This window comes from Carassius auratus, unplaced genomic scaffold (genome assembly GCF_003368295.1).
Source record: "Carassius auratus strain Wakin unplaced genomic scaffold, ASM336829v1 scaf_tig00036091, whole genome shotgun sequence".
Classification (NCBI taxonomy): Eukaryota; Metazoa; Chordata; class Actinopteri; order Cypriniformes; family Cyprinidae; genus Carassius; species Carassius auratus.
This window is the reverse complement of record NW_020526286.1, coordinates 187,812-210,821: the sequence shown is the minus strand read 5'-3', so window position 1 is coordinate 210,821 and position 23,010 is coordinate 187,812. Positions and strand designations below refer to the sequence as shown.

The 23,010-nt window shown below is 35.7% G+C and overlaps 1 protein-coding gene and 1 pseudogene across 1 annotated transcript in view; both read right to left on the bottom strand.

Annotated features, from left to right (window-relative positions):
• Positions 1-206: 206 nt before the first annotated feature.
• LOC113082451 (phosphatidylinositol transfer protein beta isoform-like) lies at positions 207-8,057 on the bottom strand (annotated as a pseudogene).
• A 1,083-nt stretch (positions 8,058-9,140) lies between these two features.
• LOC113082450 (tetratricopeptide repeat protein 28-like) overlaps positions 9,141-23,010 on the bottom strand; it is a 149,753-nt gene continuing 135,883 nt past the window's right edge. The window contains exons 12-23 of the mRNA XM_026254088.1: positions 21,566-21,706; positions 18,238-18,382; positions 17,269-17,448; positions 16,059-16,567; positions 15,035-15,282; positions 14,698-14,822; positions 13,553-13,784; positions 12,816-12,892; positions 12,624-12,647; positions 12,333-12,462; positions 12,145-12,252; positions 9,141-11,228 (exon numbers count right to left, since the gene is read on the bottom strand). Of these exons, the coding sequence (XP_026109873.1) occupies positions 9,628-11,228; positions 12,145-12,252; positions 12,333-12,462; positions 12,624-12,647; positions 12,816-12,892; positions 13,553-13,784; positions 14,698-14,822; positions 15,035-15,282; positions 16,059-16,567; positions 17,269-17,448; positions 18,238-18,382; positions 21,566-21,706 (3,520 nt within the window). The 3' untranslated portion in view covers positions 9,141-9,627. The remainder of the gene's footprint in view (positions 11,229-12,144; positions 12,253-12,332; positions 12,463-12,623; positions 12,648-12,815; positions 12,893-13,552; positions 13,785-14,697; positions 14,823-15,034; positions 15,283-16,058; positions 16,568-17,268; positions 17,449-18,237; positions 18,383-21,565; positions 21,707-23,010) is intronic.

The window sequence follows — 23,010 nt, the reverse complement described above, 5'->3', positions numbered from 1 at the left end:
AATGGGAACATCACATGCAACTAGCCTACAACCATAACCTCGAATGCAAAAACTCTTAAAATGTTTGCTGCTGAGGGCAGGAGCTATGCAAATTAGTTGCAACTGGTTGGGTAAATAGCTCTTTTTTGTAGTGCCAGCTGACCACAGGATGACCAGCAGGGATGGACTGTAGGCTTTATATTCAAAGAGGGTATTGCTACTAAAAGGCACAAAGAATAAGTTCAGAGCATTTCTAGACTGATGTAAAGTGAACTCACTCCAGGTTCGACCTGAGACCGATCGGCTATATCGATATGCACGACCTCCACTGTCTTCCATGTGGTGGATCCAGATCATGTACCTGGTATTTGGCACAAACAAACACACAAATCAGCTTGAGTATGAGATTACAGATGCATTCAGAACATCATATAACAAAAAACTTCTCACTCACATTCTCTAAAGAGCCTGTGTCAGGTTTGTGCCACGTTTCAATTTTAATCATGAAGTCATCTTTCATGTATTCATTCTGAGGAGAAGATGCAGTGATGTTTACATTCATGAAATGTGGTTTCATCACAAACAGCAGCATGAATTCACTTTAAACTGTGGTTTAACAGCACATGCAATGCAAATATTCTGAAGTCCAGCAACTTTAGAGCGATTCAAACCACATTTTTAAACTGGCTTTAATGCTGGAGGGAACAAGTTCCTAGAAAACAGGAAGTACAAAGGCTGTACTCCAGTTTCTTCGTAAACTGGCGTTATGATTGGTGTGCTGAACTAAAATAAATACACAGAGTGTTCCCAAACATATTCAGGCACTTTACTCACCAAAGACATCCAAGATGTAGACGAATTTTTTTGTTCATGGGAACAGATTTGAGAAATGTAGCATGTATCACGTGCTCACCAATGGAATCATTTGAAGTGAAATGGGTGCCGTTGAAGATGAGAGTCCAAACAGCAAGATAAAACATCACAATAACCACACCACTCCAGTCATCGGTTAATGTCTTGTGAAGTGAAAAGCTAAAATAATCCATAATAAACACTTCTCCAGTGTCCTGTTGTTCTCTCACATCAAAATCCCAACCACATATTTGTTTCGACGCTGTTTTGGACTGTTTCACGTGTTAGACAGTGCTTGAGCTGTGCTTATTTCTCTCCTGATTCAGACTTTTTTTCCAATGGATATAGGCTCATATTTTAATCCAGAACCATTGGTTTGAAGTAAAAAAGGTCCTGATGGATTTATTTCTTACCAAACATACAGCTTTGCACTTCTCCAGACATTAACTGATGGACTGGAGTGGTGTGGATTATTGTGATGTTTTTATCAGCTGTTTGGACTCTCATTCCTGACGGCACCCATTCACTGTAGAGCATCCACTTGTGAGCAAGTGTTGTAATGATACATTTCTCCAAATCTGTCCTGATGCACAAACAAGCTCATCTATAGCTTGGATGGCCTGAGGGTGAATACAGTTTTAGTATATTTATTTTTGGCTTTAAGTCACACTTGCCTCAATGTTATCGCATACTGTGACATTTATTTAAACAGAAAGACAACAAGTTTGAACTAAACAATAAAGACATGCAGATAGAAACATTCATTCACACACTTACAATTGCATCTAAATACTTTTTAAGGTAACTGTGTCAATTCATACCCATTAGAATCAATTAAATGTTTGGCTCGATTAAAACAACTTTTCCATTGATGCAAACTGCAGGCACTTCATAGTAAATGACCATGCACTACAGGTTAGTATACAGTCATAAAAATAGCTAGTTTTCGTACTTACAGTCACAACTGAGGAGAATGGAGCGGCATGCAAAAATAAAAGAAGAAAAATAATCAGGTGAAATAATAAACCATTCATATTTCCACTGTCAAAACAGACCAATGCAAAAGTGGCCCGAAACATACTCCGAGAACATGAATGCAAAACGCTATAGCTACAAAATACGTCAATAATGCAATTCAAGTAAGCACTGCGTTCTTAGTGCATCAGACTCTTCAGTTCTCTTTCTGTCATTTATTTAACTTAATGTTGGTTAAAAATAAATAAAAAATAACACTTTTATATGACAAGCTATCAAAAACAACAAACAATACAGTTTAGCTCTATGCTTTGGTTGAGTAATCATGTCTGCGTTTGCATACTTGCTGAGTATGTTTCCAGCCTAATTCTTTACCAAACAGCACATTGTGAGAACTTTGTGAAACAATCAAAAAACACTGTATACGCATGACATCTGTGCCAATATGTAACTCATTACATATTGCTGTATTCAATAATAATATGATAGTGACGGATCGTGTGGTATAACAGATGAAAAGGTTTCCACTCACTCGTACGACAGTATGGATAAGCATTCCAGGCTTTTTCGTGGAAAACTAACGCCCCCTCTGGTGCGATCATCTTCACAAAGCCCGGCACTTTACTAGACGAACGCAAAACACAAGAGCAATGAAGCAAAGCCAGAGTAATTATTTACAGCTTTGCATTAAGTTTAATAGTTTGTCATCTGATAATGTGCTGCAAAAAACTTGAGATGTTTCACATATGACATTACTTAACCGTACGTGGTGTTAGTATCAAGAATTAAAAAACACTTCAGCAATTACAGAAAATTACTAACGTGACAATACTATTAAAGTTTAGTGAACTTATCTTGGTGTACAGAATAAAACCAAGCCATTGGCTCTTCTTTACCTCTTTAAGTGGTAGATTTTGTGTGTGTATTGCCCCTTCTCGCCCTCCTTCTCATATGGTTCGTTCTTCAGCACTTCAATGCCCTCTCCACCACCCGTCTCGTTTTTACTGGCCTCAGCCACAGAGAAAAGCTGCCCAACTTGATACTGCAACGGCAGAGAGCAGAGAAAAGGGTGAGGTTTGATAGATCAGATGCTACAGACGATCAAAGCAAAACTGCACTTAAAACCGAATAAAAGGTGACTATTAACCTCTCTTATGAACCCTATGAATAGCTTATGAAAATCTAAAACTTTAGTTTAGTCCAGGACTATTATAGTTAACTTAAACTATATATATATATATATATATATATATATATATATATATATATATATATATATTCCTTGCAGTGTTACTTTATAGTATAGTTCTTCCTTGACCATTTATTTCAGTTATACTGGTATATCAAGTCAAACTAAATTAAAATGAGAAATACTGCCTTGACAACAAGCTAAAAATAAAAAGTTTAATTTATATCATTATTTTATTTCACTTAATGAAACTATTTTAAACATTTAATTTAGTTTTAGCTTCATGTTAGTTTACTATAATAACCCTGGTAATGTAAAACAAGATAAAATCTTCTTAAAATAAAGCATAAAAAGCTTATTTTATTTCAGCTAGATGTCAAGGAAACATCTTGTTTTTATTTACTTTAACTTGATGTATTAAATTAACTGAAATAAAATAGAAACACACTATAGAAAATGTACAAAAAAAAAAGAGTAACACACAAAAAGTAACTAAAATTAAAAATTACTTTTTTTTTTTTACTAAAATGTATTCAAAATATTAATAAAAACTGTAACACTATCTCAATTATACAAAATAACACTGGTTTAGTCCGTGTCTTTGTGATCATCTATATGCTACCTAAGACCTAAAAGTTCCTCTTAGAAAGACATTTTTAATTTTAAAATTTAAATTAATTTGATTTTTTTTTTATCTTACCTGTTAATATTAAGTAAACTTAATAACTTTAAACTAGCGGTGTCACATGCATGAATACACAAACCCTACAGACTTCATATAGGAAACGCACTCAGATCAGAGTCTGTGGAATTTAACAGCTCTCGTATAATTAAAATATGTCGCTTCCAGCAGTTCCAGACATGAAGACGACGCTTTGCATTGTGTGACTGATTGATGCCTTAGAGCAGGGCTAGTCAATTATTTTCATTTGAGGGCCAGATTATCAAATTTAAATTTTGAAGGAGACCGGGTGGGGGGAGGGGGGGTCATCCCAATGTATATATATTATAAATTTTTTCTTAATGGGTAACAGACACTTATCCATTCTATTAGTTATTTAATACTAATTTAACATTCTATTCTTATCAGTTAACGGTTAACATTCGAATAACGAGCAGTGGCTGTCAGGCGGGAAAATTAACCGAAATGACCATCCCTAAAGCAAAACAAAAATTCTACTATTTGAACTAATATAAAAAAAAAAAAAAAAAAAAAAAATTTTTATATATATATATATATATATATATATATATATATATATATATATATATATATATATATTATATATATATATATATATATATATATATATATATATTTAAAACTAAACCAAAATAAAACACAATAGTATCTTTATTAAACTAAGATAGATAACACTACTAGACATTTAAAAGTCAAACCCATAAACTAACAAATTACAAAAACAAACAACAAAACTCTAATTTTAACTAAAACTCAAATGAAAATACAAAAATAAAATAAAAAACCAAGTCAAAATAAATATGATTTATTTCTCACTGAGCTTGTTGCAGTGCATTCTGGACTTGCATTCTGCTAAAAGCATTAAGCGTAAATATGATGCCATAAAATGCAAGCACTGAAGGAAGCTCACTAGATTATAGAACGGAGCCCTAGAGTGTGTTTTTCTGAAAGAGGATCCTTGTATCCGTGTATCACATAGGAAATGAATATCTGCAACTCAGATCACCTAAAAACAGTCTGCTTGACAGCCGTCTGGCTGCAAAAGAACTTCACAAAAGTAGTCTGACTGTATGCTACGAATCAATGGTACCCTAAATGCAAAAAAATCAAACAATGCCAATCAAGCAAGCATCAAGATTGCTTCTCTCAAAAGAGCACAAGACTCAAACGTTCCCTGAGGTTGAGTGTGTTCTACATGCATGACATGCTTTATCTCGTCCTTGTTGCTCTGATCAAATCCTCAACATGCCAGACGAGTTCAAAACGCTGGAGTTTTGTGTGAATGCTGTGATGTTGAACTCTAGAGAAACATCAGATGCAGCCGCCTGATGCTGCTACTGGTGTTGCTAATGGAATTAATAACACATCAGCGTTATTATACCACAAGAAATGTGGCTCTCCACTGGTTTTCAAGGTCAAAGTAATGCAGCACATTTACGGTCCATTTTTAACTTATTAGGACTTGGGAGTAATTGTAAAAAATGTACTCACCTCTTCCACCGAGCATGGCAAGACCACACGACTGAAAAAAACAAACAAAAAAACAACAATTAATAAACAAAAGAAAACATTTCACACACACAAATCATTATAATTATCGAACTCCACCACTGATACATTAATAAAATACTCTATTTTAGTGGCTGATTCTTTCAGTGACAAATGCTAAAATCAATGGACAACAAGAATATTACTCAAATTTCACATTCGCTCTCACAATTTGTTTGTTAATATTAAGAACAATTTTAAATATTAATTCATTGTTTATTCATATATAATTCATATACATTTTTAAATAGTATAATTCATATACATTTTTTGTTGTACTTTGGATCAAATAAATGCAGGCTTGGTGAGCAGAATAATTATTTAAAAGAACAACATTATACAAAAAAAGTAATAAATAAAAAAAACATTTTAAAAACATGAAAAATCTTACTGTTCAAAAACTTTTTACTGGTAGTGTAATCTGATTATTCTTATCGATTGAAACAAATGTGCTTTAGCCAGCATAAAGAGTAAGAAACATGCTCTGAGTTGCTGCAGTGAGAAAAAAAAACATGTTGCTGGAGATCGTTAATTTAAACAATGATTGATCATGGAAATGATAAATGATACATCCCTAGTTTATATATTTTATAATATGAATAAAATGTGTTGATAGCCAATGAGAATTTTAAACACAGATATACAGTATACTTAATTATATATATATAAGTTTTATAAATTTTTTCAACAGTAGTAGCAGTATCACATACACTCTACTAAATAATAGTAATATTTCTAGCACAATACCGTGACACTGAAATGGTAAAATGCTAGTGAAGTGCCTCTGGTGATGTAGTTTATGTATTTATGTCTTCACTGAGACGACAGATGCTGAAATTACTGCAAGCGTCACGCGCTTCAGTCTATGTTCAGTTCAACCATTCATTCATTCACACAGAGACGTGCAGAACATGCAGGATTCATATTTCAACCAAATTTTGCGGATTAACATTTACAGACACTGGTCCATATGTAGATTTGATTTGATTAATTTATGCTAACTTTAACAAATTCCGTGACTTTCCATTTTAAAATGTAAGCTTCATTTTCACGACTGGATTTTGAGATTCCATCCGCATTTTCTGCTTCGCGGAAATCATAGCGCTGTATGCGTCAAGAACAGGGTTGACTGGGTACTTTGGTACTTAAAGAAACCTGGTACCGTCACATTTTCATTTTCTTAGTACCGACTTGGTACCGAAGTACCGGGTCTTTTGACAACACTACATCAAAGTAGTCCATGTGACATCAGAGGGTCGGTTAGAATTTGTTGAAGCATCGAAAATACATTTTGGTCCAAAAATAACAGCTTTATTCAGCATTGTCTTCTCTTCCGGGTCTGTTGTGAGTGCGTTCACGATGCTGCTGACGTGTTTTCTGGAAATAACAACGATAGCATGTCAGCAGCATCATTGCAGTGTGGAGGTCTTATGGGTTTGGAAAGACATGAGGGTGAGTCATTAATGGCATCATTTTCATTTTTTGATGAACTAACCCTTTAAAAAAGAAAAAAAAAGAAAACCTGAAATAGTTTCTATATTACTCAACTACTCAATACGGAAACTCCCCTATAAACCTCCTGAGGCAGAAATTTCTACTTGACTTTTTTTTCTAGAACATTTCACCATTTAAACCTAGTAGAGAAACGGTAGAAACTTTGGCAGTGAGTTTTCTGAAATAAAACTCATGCAAACCCGTTGCATCGCTGCACAACGTGATTAGGGCTGCTCACATTTGCATTCTCTTAAAGGGTGGATACTCTGAGTCTGAACCTTCAGAGAAGGTTAAAAGGTGCTGGACATCATAATGTGGCACATTGTGACATAATCTTGATCCGATCTCTCAGATTAAAGGCTATACAGCAACTGTTTTCAGACATGTCATGTCCTGTGCTACAAATGAGAACCTAATTAAAATGTGATAACTAGATCCCTAGAGAAAAGAAAGATAAAACCTGATAGGAAACAAGAACAGGTTGGAAATTAATGACTGCAAATTGACTTTAAATCCAATTTAGATGCATCAAAGAATGTCTAATACTGAAAATGCCTAAAAATAACCAAATCACACAAGTGAATAACATTAGATTAAGTGGTTAACAAGGTAAACCAAACGGGTTGTCAAGCCACAGGCTAATTTGTCAAAGTTTAATCAAAATAGACCAACCTGCTGACATTAACGTGTTTAATAGAATGAACTTTAGGTCGCTGTGTGTTCATTTAAATGCTAAACTAAATTAGTCGTTATAAGACGTTGACAAAATTTCTTAGGTAAATGTTAAGATATAATCTAGAAAGTTTTACTCAGATTGACTCAAAAGTTGGTGGAGTGTCAATGTGTTTTGCAGTCATTGATACACAACCGGCAAAACAACAACAACAAAACGGCACTAAAAAGCGAGCTTTTACTACAACGTGAAATTTTTTTGTGATAATAAATCTGCTAAAGTCAAAGTCAGACACTTTCTGAGAATATGAACTTTATGAATACATTATTTTTTCGTTATTTGCAGTCTGAGGGAACTGTCAGATTTGGTGCCGTTTAATCTGAACGGCTAATACCAGCTAGCAACATTGCTACATGCTAGCGCGGCTAAAGCTGACTGGGCCTCATGTGCGAGTCCAACTCCGCGCGTCCACGTTTCACTCTCCAAAAGTGGTCAAGAACCAGCAGATACGCATTTACAATTAAGTGTTTGACTTAAAAGTTGGAAAAATAACACTTGTACTTACTATTCCTTGATGAGCACCATCTTCTCTACACCGGTAACGGCTACGCGCGGGCCTGCCGACGTCACGGCTGATGTCACAAGCCACGTGACTGGCCCAATACAGCTTCAGAAAGGATTTACAGAATCATAAACCGCTAAACTTTCGGAAATAAATAAATACAATTATGTGTGATTTTATTCATGTAATGGATTTTATCCTTACACAAAGTACTGTACCATGAGTATGGTATCAAGTGACACTTTAGAATAATAATAAAGTCAAAAACTACAAAATAACACAAGTGGGAATAATAAAACGTGAAAAGGGCCGTGTCAATCTCTCTTATATTTAAGCTGCATATGTTTGATGCTTTTTCTTCACTATCTGCTCCATATCATGGACTTTATGCTTATGATTATGGATTTTACACTTTCATCCAAAGTGACTTGCAGTGCAGACAAAAAGGGGTTTTCGTTTTAATACAACTTTATTTTTGTTATTATTATTTTAGTACATTAGAATAAGTCCTATTAATTAATTCATTTATTTATTTTCTGAGCAAAAAAATAATGACTATCACACATTTTAACCATGATTCAGAGAAGACCTTCAAACCACTGGGCTTTACCCATTTGTTTTTAATAATTTAAAGCACAATAAAATGTTACATTTATGAATATAGTGAATTTTAAATCAATATAAGGATAAAATTGCATAGAAATATGAAAACAAAAATAAAAACCTATTTGTAAAGTACAATCATTATACATTATCATTAAAAATACTGTGGAAAGTGATTTGTAATAAAATAGTTGGTTATAAATAATTTAAATAATTAAAAAATATATTGCTTGCTTATTTATGTATTGTGGGCTCCACCCATAATTATTTTTTTTATTTATGAAGCTATTATAATCTTTCCATTTTGTTATCTAGTAATATTAAAATGAATAGCAGACCACCACAAGGGAGTAAATTAAACTTTTTATTGAGATCATTTTACTGAGAAATGACTGAGATATGTCTGTATGAGAGTCCACATATGCAAAATCTCTGATAAAAAGACACTGATTCACTGGAGAGCAAGAGAACCCATGCTGTAATAATGACACTCAATTCACATAGAAGTCATGTCAGGTGCATCGTCACCATCTCAATAAAAATATGAAAATGTTTTTTCAACTTTTTTTGTGCATGGTTTGCTTCTTTAACAATATAAAAACGTATAATACTGATTGCAAAACGTTGATTTAATTTACAAAACAAATAACTGTAATAACAATTACCATCCATAATAATAATAATAATAATAATAACAATAATTATATATATATATATAAAAAAGAAAACAAAAAGAAATAAACCAGTCAAAGCCGCATCATTTTCACTAACACAAACAGCGAGCCTTTTTGTCTTTTTTTGAAATACCATTTTGGTATAATCTCTTCTTTTTTTGTCTGACATGCCTTGCGCAAGTCTAAGATCAGTCTGCATATATAAACGGTCCTTTACAGTGTAGTTGGAAGCATAAGGATTATATGCTCTCTGCACGGAAAATAAAACAGTAGGCAGTTTGAGGCTTCTGGGAATGTGCACTTCCTCACCCAGACTGTCCTTTTCACTGTTTTCAAGAGTTATAAATACTCAAGAGAAGCCAGTCACACAGAATCTCAACATTTAGACGAAGGGAAGAACCGTCCCGGCGAAAGGAACTTGTACCCGTTCCCTGAAGGCAGTCTGATGGGATGCGACCCCGGACTGCTGCCGGTGGAAGCCGTCGGAGAAGGCGTGACTCTTTTGGGATCGATCTTACGATGGCCGTTGGGTGGATTTCGGTGCTCGAGTGCCACGTCTTGGCCGGGCGTATCCTGTCCTGTCACGCCATGCCGAGGCGAGAGGTTCAGAAGGCCCAGGACATCTCGTTTGGCAGTGCTCAGCTTCCCACCGCGAAGCGCCCGCATTGGTCCCGAGTGCTGCTGTTGGGTCGCACTGGCCCAGAAGGTTTTGAGATTGTGGATCGCTTGGACTTTTTCATCAATAGCAGCCAATCTGAGTCGGTCGATATCCGGGGCGTCCGCCGGACTGGAGCGCGTCGAGCCCGTCGAGGAGTAGGACAACGCGGGAGAGGGTGCGCTACCAGCCGGAGACTGGTGGCCCGAGCTGGGTGAGACGTTGCTGGGCGAGCGGGAGATGTGGCCGCTGTAGGGTGAGCTGGGATACTTGAGTTTAAACTGGGCATGACTGTCAGTAGTTGGGGACGGTTGGCTACCTTCCTTTAGGGATGTCTCTGACGTGGCAGGGCTGTTGTATCCTGAGCTGACCTTCTGTAGGGATGATGTACGGGAAGGCGGTTTGGGGCGTGTCGAGAGTGGAGACGACTGCGCCTTGATGCTTGCCCGGCTACTAGGGCGACTGAATGCGCTCGTCTCCGAAGAACGGAAGGCAGAGCCTCCAGTTGGAGTCGGGGGGCCTCCGCTGCCCATCCCGTCACCCAGCGGGACACTCCCAGTGCTTCTCTGCAAAGTCTCGACGGCCCGCATGTGGCTTTGCGTCTCTTCCAGGATCTTCTGTGCCAGTTCCTGTGGGTCCAGAGCTGCTCCGGGGGTACGTTCTTCTTGGGACTTCACAGTGCTGTCCGTCTCTGTGCTGGACTGATCGGATTCGCCCGTGTCGGAGCTACTCACCTTCCCGACCTTCTGGAAGGGCGAGTTGGGACTGGGAACCAGGGTGGCTTTGACAGGGGACGTTGGGGTGCTGACGCTTCCCCTGGAGGACACGGACACTGCGTAACCCCTGCCTGTCCCACCGCGCGCCGCACCTCGATGGTTCCTGTGGTTCGTTGGACGAGGGAGCGTGTCACATTGGCCACCCAATGGCTCGCTGCTGATTATACTGTATCCTTCATACTCTTCATCATCATGCCCTCCCACAGCTCCATGTGGAGATGAGCGGCTGCGGGGCACCGACGTGTGCCGGTGGGATGCGAAAAGCCCGGCTCCACCTCGATGCCTCTCTAGTTCCTGCTGCCGCGAGCGCTGGCTGATAAAGTCAGACGCGCCTTCGGGACGGGACAGGAAGCTCATGGAAGAGGCGATGGAGCTCAGGCTGTAGACGGAGATGGCATCAGATGCCAGACTGTCAGGGCATGGAGGGGAGAAGGGAGGGTTGGGGTAACCCATAGGCAGCTGGTGGGACACAGACTGTGCCGAGGCCAGAGACTCCAGAGACGATGAACTGTCCAGACTCAGACGCTTCGGCAGCTCAGTAGAGTCTGAGGAGAACATTAAAGTGCAATTATTATAAAGTCAAGTGTTACATGTTTTAAATATATATATATATATATATATATATATATATATATATGGCATGCAATTAATGAAATTAGATAATATTATAATTTCTTTTCCAGTATTGTACTGTATATACAATGGAAATACAGCGTAAACAGTATATTGTTTTTTGCCCATTTATTTAGTCAAAACAATTTTTGCTAATTTTAAAGTCAAAAGTTTAAATTAATCAAAAAAAAAAAAAAAAACTTAGGGTGTGTAGATATTGAAATTTTACTGGTGGGAAAATACCAATAATATTTGTTTTATACTCTAATGACTATTATTACAAATAATATAATTGTAAATAATTTATATTTTTACCTATATAATAGTGATAAATAATTTATTAGTACCACATGCATATTTATATAATTGACAGACTTTCTTCAAAATAATTAATTAATATATAGTTTGTGAAATTATTACAACACACTGCATTTTTTGTCAAATAGATTGTGCATTTTTTTTATTAGTGTAGCATGGTTGTATAATGGAAGTATAGTATACATATATTTTAACCTAATTTTTTATTTTGTTTTAGTCATAGTAATTATTATAATTTTTTTGCATCTTTTTATTATGAAAATAAATAACATGAATTTCCATAAGCATCATTAAGATTATTGGAAAATAATTTTTATGTAAAGAACTTCAAATTACAAGTGTGTAAGATGTAAAAAAATAACAGCTTCTTTGAGTAGACGTAAATAATAGCTCCATTTAAAGCTAATTCCATTAAAACAGCCCTTTTCTTGACTTTAGTATCAATGACAAAATTCTAATTTAAAAACCTTTACAATGAATGAATCAGTTTTGTTGATGTGATTAACTATGTGAGGGTAAAGTGATGCTCACCGAACAGTGCCAGCAGCGACTGCAGGGCAAAGTGCATGGTGCGACGGTTGGCCTGTTTGCCTGTCTTCAGGACCACCTCCTCCTGACCGACCTCACACAGGTCAAACCCTGAGAGAAAGAGAAAGATTGACCCCTCAGCATGGAGGAAAGCATCTTGATCAGTACTCATGTGCTGATGCTGCTCTTACCCAGAGCGGCCAGGAACTCATGACAGCCAGGAAGTCTCCAGAGCTGCACGCTGATGGACACCTGGATGGGCGCGAGAGAGAAATCCTGCTCCTTCTCTCCAGACTGAAGCTGAACTAAAACTTGATGGAGCTGTGGAAAATTAGAAAGATCTTAATGATGTCAAACACAAAAAAGGCTTATTTCATTTATATTTAAACTAACACAGCAGCTAAAAATCATGGGCAAGTTAATTTATGGTAGTGTATTAGTGTTAGTTAGAGTTAGTCGAAAGCAGATGTTTAAGCACTTACCATTCCCACTACATTTTTAACAGCCTTCAATGATAAGTTTAGGAAAGAGAAGGAAAGAGGATTGTTAAAGAGCAAACCTGAGCATCTCAATAATACAGCAGTGTAGTTACGCACAGATCAGATGCATGAGCACAGGACAGATCACTTAAAGCAAAGTAAAGTGTGTTCTTGATACATGCTGTGACATCTTACCCGGTTGATCAGCTGTTCTCCGGTTTCTGACGCTGTGATCAGTTTACACAGCGCCTGTAGAGCAGGAGGAGGTAAACCTGTGAACACGAAGGACAAATAACTCTTTAAACCCTTGTGATGTGCTGAAAATCCTCCTAATGTGCTGTTCCCAGTCAAAAAGTTGCTTGTAAATCTAGCATTATGCTTTATTATGTGTTTCGGCTCAGTGGTAGAGCATTGCTTAAGCAGTCAATTCCCAGGGAACACACATACTGGTAAAAAAAAAGTAGCCTGAATGCATTGTAAGTCGCTTTGGATAAAATTGCTGCTAAATGTAAATATAAATGTAATTAATCACCAAATCTTGGATTCTATCTTTTTGTCAACTTGTTTTCTCTCAATTAGCACTGTTTTTGTTTTGGTTTTGGAACTGATTCCTCAACTGAGGACTCACTGATCTGAACTCATGCTGTGAAAAAAAAAAAAAAACATTATTTGTGGATAGTTTTGTCAAAGTTCACCCATAAACGGAGATGCATAAGTTCAGATCAACGCTGAATCACTTACAAAAAGAAATGCAAAAATAAGTCTTAAAGTCAAGTTTCCAATGACAAATAAGTGAGAATTTACACATTTTACTTTTCCCGTTCTCACTTGTTTAATCATTTCACACATTAAACACAATTTTGTGGGTTGGTAATCTTTATCCTCCATACTCTTGTTCTTTAATAGTTAATGCATGTGTCAGCGTGTCGTACCCAGCAGTGATTGTAGGGTGGTGCTGCATTGCTGTAGTCGGTCTCCGGGGTCAGCGGTGGGGAAGAAGACCGCCGCAGGGAGTCCCGTTCCAGCCGAGTCCAGCCTGAATCCCACCGCGGTCAGCAGAGCCTGCCAGCCCGGCACGCCGCCCACCTTATTCTCCACACTCTGCTGGGACGTGTACATGGAGTTCCTCTGGCCGTTCTGGATGCGCTGGAGAGATTTCTCCACCTGGGGGAGCCACACAGACACAGATGATTTGTTTAAACCTGACAAAAAAAAAAACTGGATATTATTACTTATTGTCTGTTACTACTTTTTCCATATTTTCAACTGAATATGACACCTATCAAACACAAATAAAATATTTTTTAATATATATTTTGTGACCAAACTTTGTATATAGATTTACTGAATATACTGAATATATATATATATATGTATGTGTGTGTGTGTGTGTGTGTTATAATGTGTATATATATATATATATATATATATATATATATATATATATATATATATATATATATATATATTATGATTATTAATTCATAAATATAATTGCACATATATATATTTATATTTAATTCTGTAAAATATATGATACCACTTTTTTACTGTAACATCATATATATACATATATATATAGCTCCTATATTACTATATACACGTATTATATAATGGTATAAAATAATAACTGATATATTTTATACAATGTACACACACTTATAAATACTATATGCACATTATATATCAAATTAAATATAATTACATAATACTTACAAACATAAAATGAACTATACTAAAGTAATACTATATAAAAAAATAATTTTGATAATTAAATTCAATAATAACTGACAAGCACACAATCAAATATATTATATTTTATACTTTTTAACAAAAGCATATAAAATACTATATAATAGATCAAAATAAACATTACAATATTTAAAATAATAATTAAAAAACAACTGATATGAATAGACATAACACTTAACATACAGACTATACCCTCAAACAATTACATACACTACTCTATGTAATTTATATTATATATGTATTTAATTTTATATACACATATATGACTTCTCAGTGAATATAAATCAGGCCAGTGGTCCTGGTAAAGTTGGTGTGTGTTTCTCACCAGGTGCAGCAGAACCCTGAGGGCATCTCTGGCTTTGTCTGGATACTGCAGGATCTCAGCCAGAGCCTGACCAATCAGAGACGACGGGCTGTTCAGTTTCACGTCACAGCCAATCAGCATGAAGCCTGTGGAGACATATTCAAATCATGAGGAGAACAGCAAACAAGTCTTAAAAATAGCCACTTTGTACTCAATACTGCCTACTACTATATTAAAGTGACATGTGACAGTATGCAGTAGTAGTATACTATATGACATCACTGCACATGTATATAGTGTTCACCACAGTTTGATTTGCTTATGTACTGCACATGTTTCAATACGGCTGTGATCATACCTGCCCAGTTGGAGGGGTGTGAGAACTGTTTGCTGCTCTGGACGGACTTCATGGCGTCTGCGAGGGCCGCGCTGGCTTTGGTGCCGTTGAGCAGAGCGCTGTAGAACGCGTGGATGAACATCTTGGACGCGGCGATGGGAACCGGCCACAGAGACACCAGCACACACTGAGCTCCGGCCGCCAGGAAAGCCCTGGTCAGACCCACCACACCATCCGCCGTTACTTTACTGTCCGACTCCTGGTACGAGCTGCAGGGCATGAAAACACACTCTATCAGCATCATGGAGCAGTTATTCACTGGAATAAAGAAGCTATTATCTTCAATAGAAGATATGTATGAAAATGCTGATGCATAGCCGAGAGTGGGCAGCATGTACAAAAGTATAGATTGATTGTATAATAGGATAACAGTACTCGCACACAAAGAAATAATGTACACGTTACAATAACATTTTATACTTTGTTATATAATACTATATTTTTTATATACAGCAGTTATATAAAGTACTATATGCACAGCGGTATTGCAATATATATATATAAATGAATAAATGAATTATGAATGACTTAATGAATTACATGAATTCAAAGAAAGTGAATTATATTAATTACGTATAAAAAAATACCTAAATGAATTCATTAAAATATGAATAAATTAAAACATAATTAATTTTGCTTAGAATAAATAAATAAAAAATAAGTTAAAAAAGTAATTAAATTAAATTAATTATCTGTTTTTATTTAAACCTAAACAAAAATATTTAGATGAAATAAAACAAAAAGGTTAGAACAAATTTGCTTCACATTATGTAATAAAAAAAAAAAAAATAATAATAATTCTCACAAAAAAAAATAAAAAAATAAATAAAAATAAATAAATAAATAAATAAAAAGAAATATATATATATATATATATATATATATATATATATGCAACAAAATTACTAAAACATGAACTAAAATGAAGACAAACAAACAAACCAAAAGCTAATTGAAAATATTATCCAATATTATCTGTACTGACCCCAGCACGACTAGTTTTGTGGGCAGCCTGAGGTCGAGGATGTCGGCTGCGGTGAGCAGGAACTCCTGCAGCGGGGGGCTGTCACAGATGCTTTCGGCATCGCTGGCGTCGTCCGGCACATGCAGACTCTCTGGGATGGTGTAGTTAGATTTGCCTCCGCTCTCTCCTCCTCCTGCCGCTCCGCTGGGAGCCGCTGGCGCCGGTCCAGAGCCGCTGTCCTGGCTGGGTGTGAGGACCAGAGCCGCCAGCTTCCAGGAGATGTGCGTGGCGAAGTGGGCGCACTCGGCCTGCGTAAGGGCATTCATGACCCGCTCCTTGGTGGCAGCGGGACCGGCCAGCGGCTGACAGCCCAGGAGATCAGCCACCATGTGAGCCTCCTCTTCAGCGGTGGGCATCGGACCCCAAAGCCAGCGGTCCATCACTGACGGCGGCAGCCGAGGATTCCCCACCACTGCAGCCATGGAGCTTCCTCCATTACACAGAACCGGACCGGTCCGCCGAGGATGAATCTGAAGTGACAAAGACCAGGTGAGTTTGTGGGCAAAAACAAGTAAGGTTAAACTAATGTTTGGCATGTTGCTGATGCTCGCTTAAAAAAGCATTAAGGCACTTGTGAATCTAAACTACACTGAATATACCACTTTTCTCCATCGTGTCAAAGCAAACCACACTCATTAATCACAGTAAATCATTGTATCATTATCATATCTCATGTGCTTTATTGCTTTATTAATCTGTGAAATTAACCAAGAGACCATCAGGCACTAAGTAGTATATATCAGTGGAAACTACTAAAATAGTTTTTGTGAAAAAAGAACATTTGCTTTGGCAACTAGCTGAAATAAAATAAATGAAATAGAGTAAAGGACCAAAATGACAAACTAAAACTGAAAGAAACACAGGTCAAAGCTAATTAGAAATATATCACCTGAAAAATTTTTTTTTTTTCAATAATCCTGTAAATTTTCATCATGAATAAAACGAAAGGATCAGAAAAATACATATTAAAAAAATTATTAAAGCAAAACCAATTTTATTTCTAAGATTAGTAAAACTGAAACTGAAAAAGATATACATTAAAGGTGAACAGAAATTTATATAAAACAATATTTTAAAAAAGCACATCAAATTACTAAAATTAAAATATAAAAGCTCATATTAAAATATCAAAATATCAAAATAATGATATGTGTGTCAGAGGTGTGCCTACTTTAGCTGTGCTCCCCAGACTGCCGATGGACGGGACGGCGATGAGACTGAACCGCTCGTACAGATACTCATTAGACGAGCTTCCCTTCAGCAGAGCAAACGGGATGAGATACAACTCTCCCTCCAGAACCAGAACCAGCTGTCTGTGTCTGCCGACCGGACCGCTGGAGTGCATCAGACCCTGAGAGAGACAGAAAAATCACCTTAAACACTCAAAACTACACCGAGAATCTCAATAAATATTGGATACATCAGAAAATGGCTTTAAAAATTAAAGAATGGCCAACAGAATGGTCAGACATCAGAAGACCACAGAGAACGGTCCGGACTGCTGAAAGGATTATTGGTGCTCCCCTGCCCACCCTTCAAGAACTGCATACATCCAGAGTGATGAAAAGGGCTCACTCTGGATCCCTCACATCCAAGTTACTCCATCTTTGAACTTTTGCCATCTGGCCGGCGCTTCAGAGCCGCAAATACCAGAACAGTCAGACACAAGAACAGATTCTTCCCCCAGGCAATCTACATCATGAACAGTTAAATGTTCCCCACTTATGCAATAAAAAAGTGCAATATCCTTATATTTATTTGTTACCCCTCCATCCTAGTACATCCTTGCATCTAACTCAATCCTACTCCATTATCATTTATAGCACAATTGTTTATACACTTATTTATTTGCAATTTTATTTTTTTATTTTTGTCTGTGTGTTGTTGTCTCTGTGTACTGGAAGCATACTTGGCAATAAAGCTCTTTCGGATTCTGATTCTGATTAAGTAAAAAAAATAAAAATACACTGGGTACCACATTAAATATATAATAAATGCTATATATATATATATATATATATATATACACACAAACCAATTAATGAACTATCACTTATTGGACAACTTATTTACTGTGAGTGTTATTACTAATCAATGTAATTCTTTATGGAACATGAGTGAAGTGTGAGTGCAGTCGTACCCCCTCCATCGGGGCGATGAGCAGGTCGTAAAGGGCTCGTAGCGGGGGTTTGCTGAGCGCACTGGTGCGGCGGGACAGAGACGAGGAGCCCTCCTTCACCGGAGACACCGTGTTACTGAAGAGACTCGTCATACTCTGACAACTCCTGAAAAAACAGCACAAACACACTGATGTGTGCTGCGCAGAACATACTGTACAGCTAGAACTGCAAGGCAAGCAGTATGCAGTGATTTCAGTCGGATCAGATAAGTCAGGAAAGAGATGCTGCATCCAGCTCATTCATCACACTGGAAATAGAGTATGTTTACAGTATACTCTATCTTCATAGAAACAGTATGTGACGGATGAAGCCATATCCCACCACCTCAGACTCTGAGTCATATGAAACTGAAACACTAGATGGCGATGTACACCTGAAAAACAGTAGCACTCATTTTTAATAAAGAGTTTGTACTAATCCAGAGACATGTTCATGTTTACTCAGAAATCAACTTAAATAAAATACACAAGTTGCCAGATGTGTTACAAAAATAATAATAATTATTGTTAGTAAAATTAATAATGCTATACTTTATACTAATGACAAATAATTATTATTATTAGAGTAATTAAGAATATTGAATAGTGTTTTACTGTATACTAAATACAAATAATAATAACAATAATAATTATTATTAAGTATTCAAATAATAATAATAATGATTATTTTTATTATTAGAATAATTAAGAATAATAAAGTGTTATATTTTATACCAATTAATAATAACAATTATTATTCATATTATTAATTATTAGTAACAATAATAATTGTTATTATTATGTATTATATATAAGTAATAATATATAATAATATTACAATAATAATAATAATAATAATACTTATTATTATATTGTTATTATTATTTTTATTGTGTGTTTACAACATTTCACTATTAACTATTCTTGGCAGAGGAATTGTGTATTGTTATTAATATCTTTTGTGAAATGTAATAATTAATTAATCATTAGTGTTATTTATCATATAGCTGTTTATTGGAGATTTGAAATAGGTAAAATAAAGTTACGTTGAGATACTACAGTTATTAAAACAAAAACTGGGAGGAAAAAAAAACTATAAAAATCAAAAACACAAAAAATACTAAAACTTAAAATGAAAATATAAAAATAAATGCTAATTCACAATCGAAAGTGAACATCGACCGAAAAAAAAACTGGCTAAAAAATTAAAAAAGAAGCACACAAGATAAACTAAAATGAAAATAATAACTGAAAATATAAAAATAAATGATAATTTAAATTATTAATAAATGTGAAAATACTACTAAATATAGATGCACTATATCCCAATAGCAATATAAAAATAAAAATAAAAAACTTAAGTTCACTGATAATTTTACTTTGAGTGAATCCAGGTCAGTGAATGAATCATTCACACTTATTCTAAAGATCTGATTCAAAAGAATTCTTTAATACCTGATTCGTTAATGAATCATTGTTCTGAGTTGGATCTTTTTAATGAATCTTTGAATCATTACTTGTCTCATGAACCCTTATGGTATGTGTATTTTCGGTGAATAAAACACATGCATTTGTGTCTATACCTCACACAAATCTATCATATGGTGCACTTAAAAGAGCAGGATACTCTTCAAAAAGTCTCTTTGCTTGTGAATAGAGTGAAACAGGTTTAAAGGTGAGTGAGTCATTGTTGGCTGAACTGTTAGTTTAACGCGGTGACACTTGCTCATTAGGGCAGATGAGGAGTGAACGGCCCCTCGGGGACGGCTCTTTGTTTTAATGAATGTACTGTAGAGAGATGTGTGGCGCTGAGAGCTCTTAATGATGAGCAGGGCTCTAATGATGACCGCTCTGACCCCGTCTTTAACAACGCACTGCATAACCTGGCCTCATACCCTCGCTGTTCCTGACGTTTCTCCCTCTCTCACTGCTAATAACCATCTCTTTCTCTCCTAATGAATCAGGAAGGGAAGCACTCGACCGAATGCCAAACTATCTCTCCGAAACGGCTCTCTAATTATCATCCGTCTGAGCTGCTCTTTCCCACCGGCAGAGTTTAGATCCATTTCCAGCTAAATGTTTACTAATTGCTTGATGATTTAGTGTTTGACTGTTTTTTTTTTTTTTGCTCTCTACTATTTGAATGGTTTCTCTTCCTTAAGATTAATACCAAATGGTTTATTTTGGCTAATAAATTGGTCTCTTTTTTTGCCAATGGACTGAGAAATAAGTTTAGATCCATTATGAGCATAATGTTTATTAATCGCTTAATTATCTGGTGTTGATTGTGGTTTTCTTTGCTGTTTGACAGCTTTCTCTTCCTTTAGATAAAAAATTAACCACTTATAGAAAACGAAAAATACCATTTCTATTGCCAATGGACTGAGAAAAAGAAGTTTAGATCCATTACGAGCAAAAGTTGCGTAATTATTTGGTGTTGATTGGGTTTTCATCTGCTCTTTGAGTGCCTTTTCTTCTTGTAGATTCATATCAAATGGTTTATTTTGGTTAAATGTTAAAACACAACAGATCTAGAACAAGAAAAAACTATGTACCAGTGTCCTTAGAAATGACAAGTTTACGTTTCTCTGGTGTTGTCATGCAAAAAAATGAATCTGTCTTGTTTTAGATATTTTTATCATGATTAACACTCAAATTTGGGTCTGTTCCTCACTCTCATATGACTTCAGAAGACTTGAAATATCGGGAAGCACTCATTTTTAACCTCTTTTATGACATGTTTATTAGTCATTTTGGAGCTTGACTTGAAAACATATCAAAAGCATGACATATCTCAGCTTAAATAACCTTTGCAGACCTGATGTCTAGGTCTTGAAAAATTGTTTTAGAAACAAAAAAGGGCATAAAAATAGTCAACACGATTCATGAGCTACATTTCAACTCTTCTGAAGAAATCAGGGCAAACTTTTCCTGGTTTTTCACTAATAATCTTTACTTCCAGTAACCAGATCAGCGAATGAATCAATCAAACTGGTTCTGTGACATGGATCAAATGATTCATATAAAAAAGATGCAACTTTATTAAAAGATTACAATTCTAGAATAGTTCTTTTGACTTTGTTTGATCACTACTTGTCCAATGAACTTGTCAGTTTTGGCCTCCATCTCAACAAATCTATCATATAACTTTCAGAAGATTTAGAATAAAGCAGGTGAATCATTTGAACCCCTTTTATGTCCCTCTAAAGGTGTTTATTTGTCATTTCGACCTTGTTCGCTTTCATTAGAATAAAAATGTGGTCTGAAAACACTTTCAGAAAGACTTTATATGATGAATGTCGCGTCTGACCTGTTGAAGAGGTTGTTTCTGGAAACCATCCTCAAGAAGCCGGTCGGGTCAGTCACTGAGTTGAGTTTATTATTGAGTTCTTCAAACTGCTGGTCCAACAGGTCTCCAGCTTCGCTCTCTGTCTCGCTGCTGGAACAAGCTCTGAAACACCAGACATAATGTGATTTATTCAAGCAACAAGTATTACAGTGATTTTACCACAGTTGAAGCTTTTGGGTATGAAACATGGTACAATCACTGAAGAGTAGCTCGGCTTAATAGTTTTTTTTTTAATGAAAAACAAGTTCATTGAATAATTTCACGATGTAAAACTAACAACGAAACAATAAACATCATTTCCGCCAAATAATATAATCAATTATTCAAGAAATACTCGTTTCTATTGACTCATTTATGTCTATTTTACTTTCTCTGACAACATTTCAATGAAACATAACTGGTAACTCTAAGTTTCTCAGCTATGAAAGCTCAACATCTGAGCGATAAACTGCATCCATTTATCAATACCGCTTATATATCCAGACAAGCACATGTTTGTTGACTTTTCATTCACAGCGTCCATTGAGATGCAATGTAAAATAACAGAAACAATTTTAACTCGAGCACAACGGCATATATCACATGTTGATTTCATATCTCAAAATATGAACATATAGCATAATATTAATACACATCTGACAATAACTATATATCTCAAAATATAGCATTATGTATCTCATATTATAAATAAATACAAACATCACATGGAATTATATCTCACATTTTGACTATATTTTACATAATATTGCTATATACAGGGGTTCACATAATTTTTTTCAGCCTGGTTCTCAAAAGAGAACCTGGAGATTTGGTTTGGTCCTCACACTGCATATAGCGTGAGCCATTAAATGCAACTATAAAACATAAATTAATAATAGTTATAATATTATTACACTTTATTTCGTTTTTTTAAAAATTAAACTAAATAATAGTGTGGGATAATATTATTAAAAATAAAAAGCAGTCCTAGTATTAAATACAAATGCATTTATTTTATAGTAAATAAACGTAAAAATAAAATGCTAATATTTACTACTACTTTGTTTTGTTTGTCTCTTTAAGAAGAATCGCTTTATGTATTCCCAAATTTTAAGTCGCTTTGAAAAAAATCGTCTAAAAATAAATAAACAAAAGCGTTTTCATCATATTCAAACTTAAAATCAGCAGGCTTTTATTTTGGCGGGTTACCGGCAAGTAAGTATAACGCGCTTCCGGGTTTAGCGCTGCTGATTAAAGAGCGTCAGTGGATGAATGTTTTGTATTGTGCTTTGAAACAGTAGGCATAGCCTAGATTGATGCTTTCAGGTTGAAAAACACTTATACAGTACAGTTTGTGATCTAAAATGTTAATTGTGCATTAACAGCTGTCAACCCTGTCGGTACACAAATGCGCTGTCAGAACATAT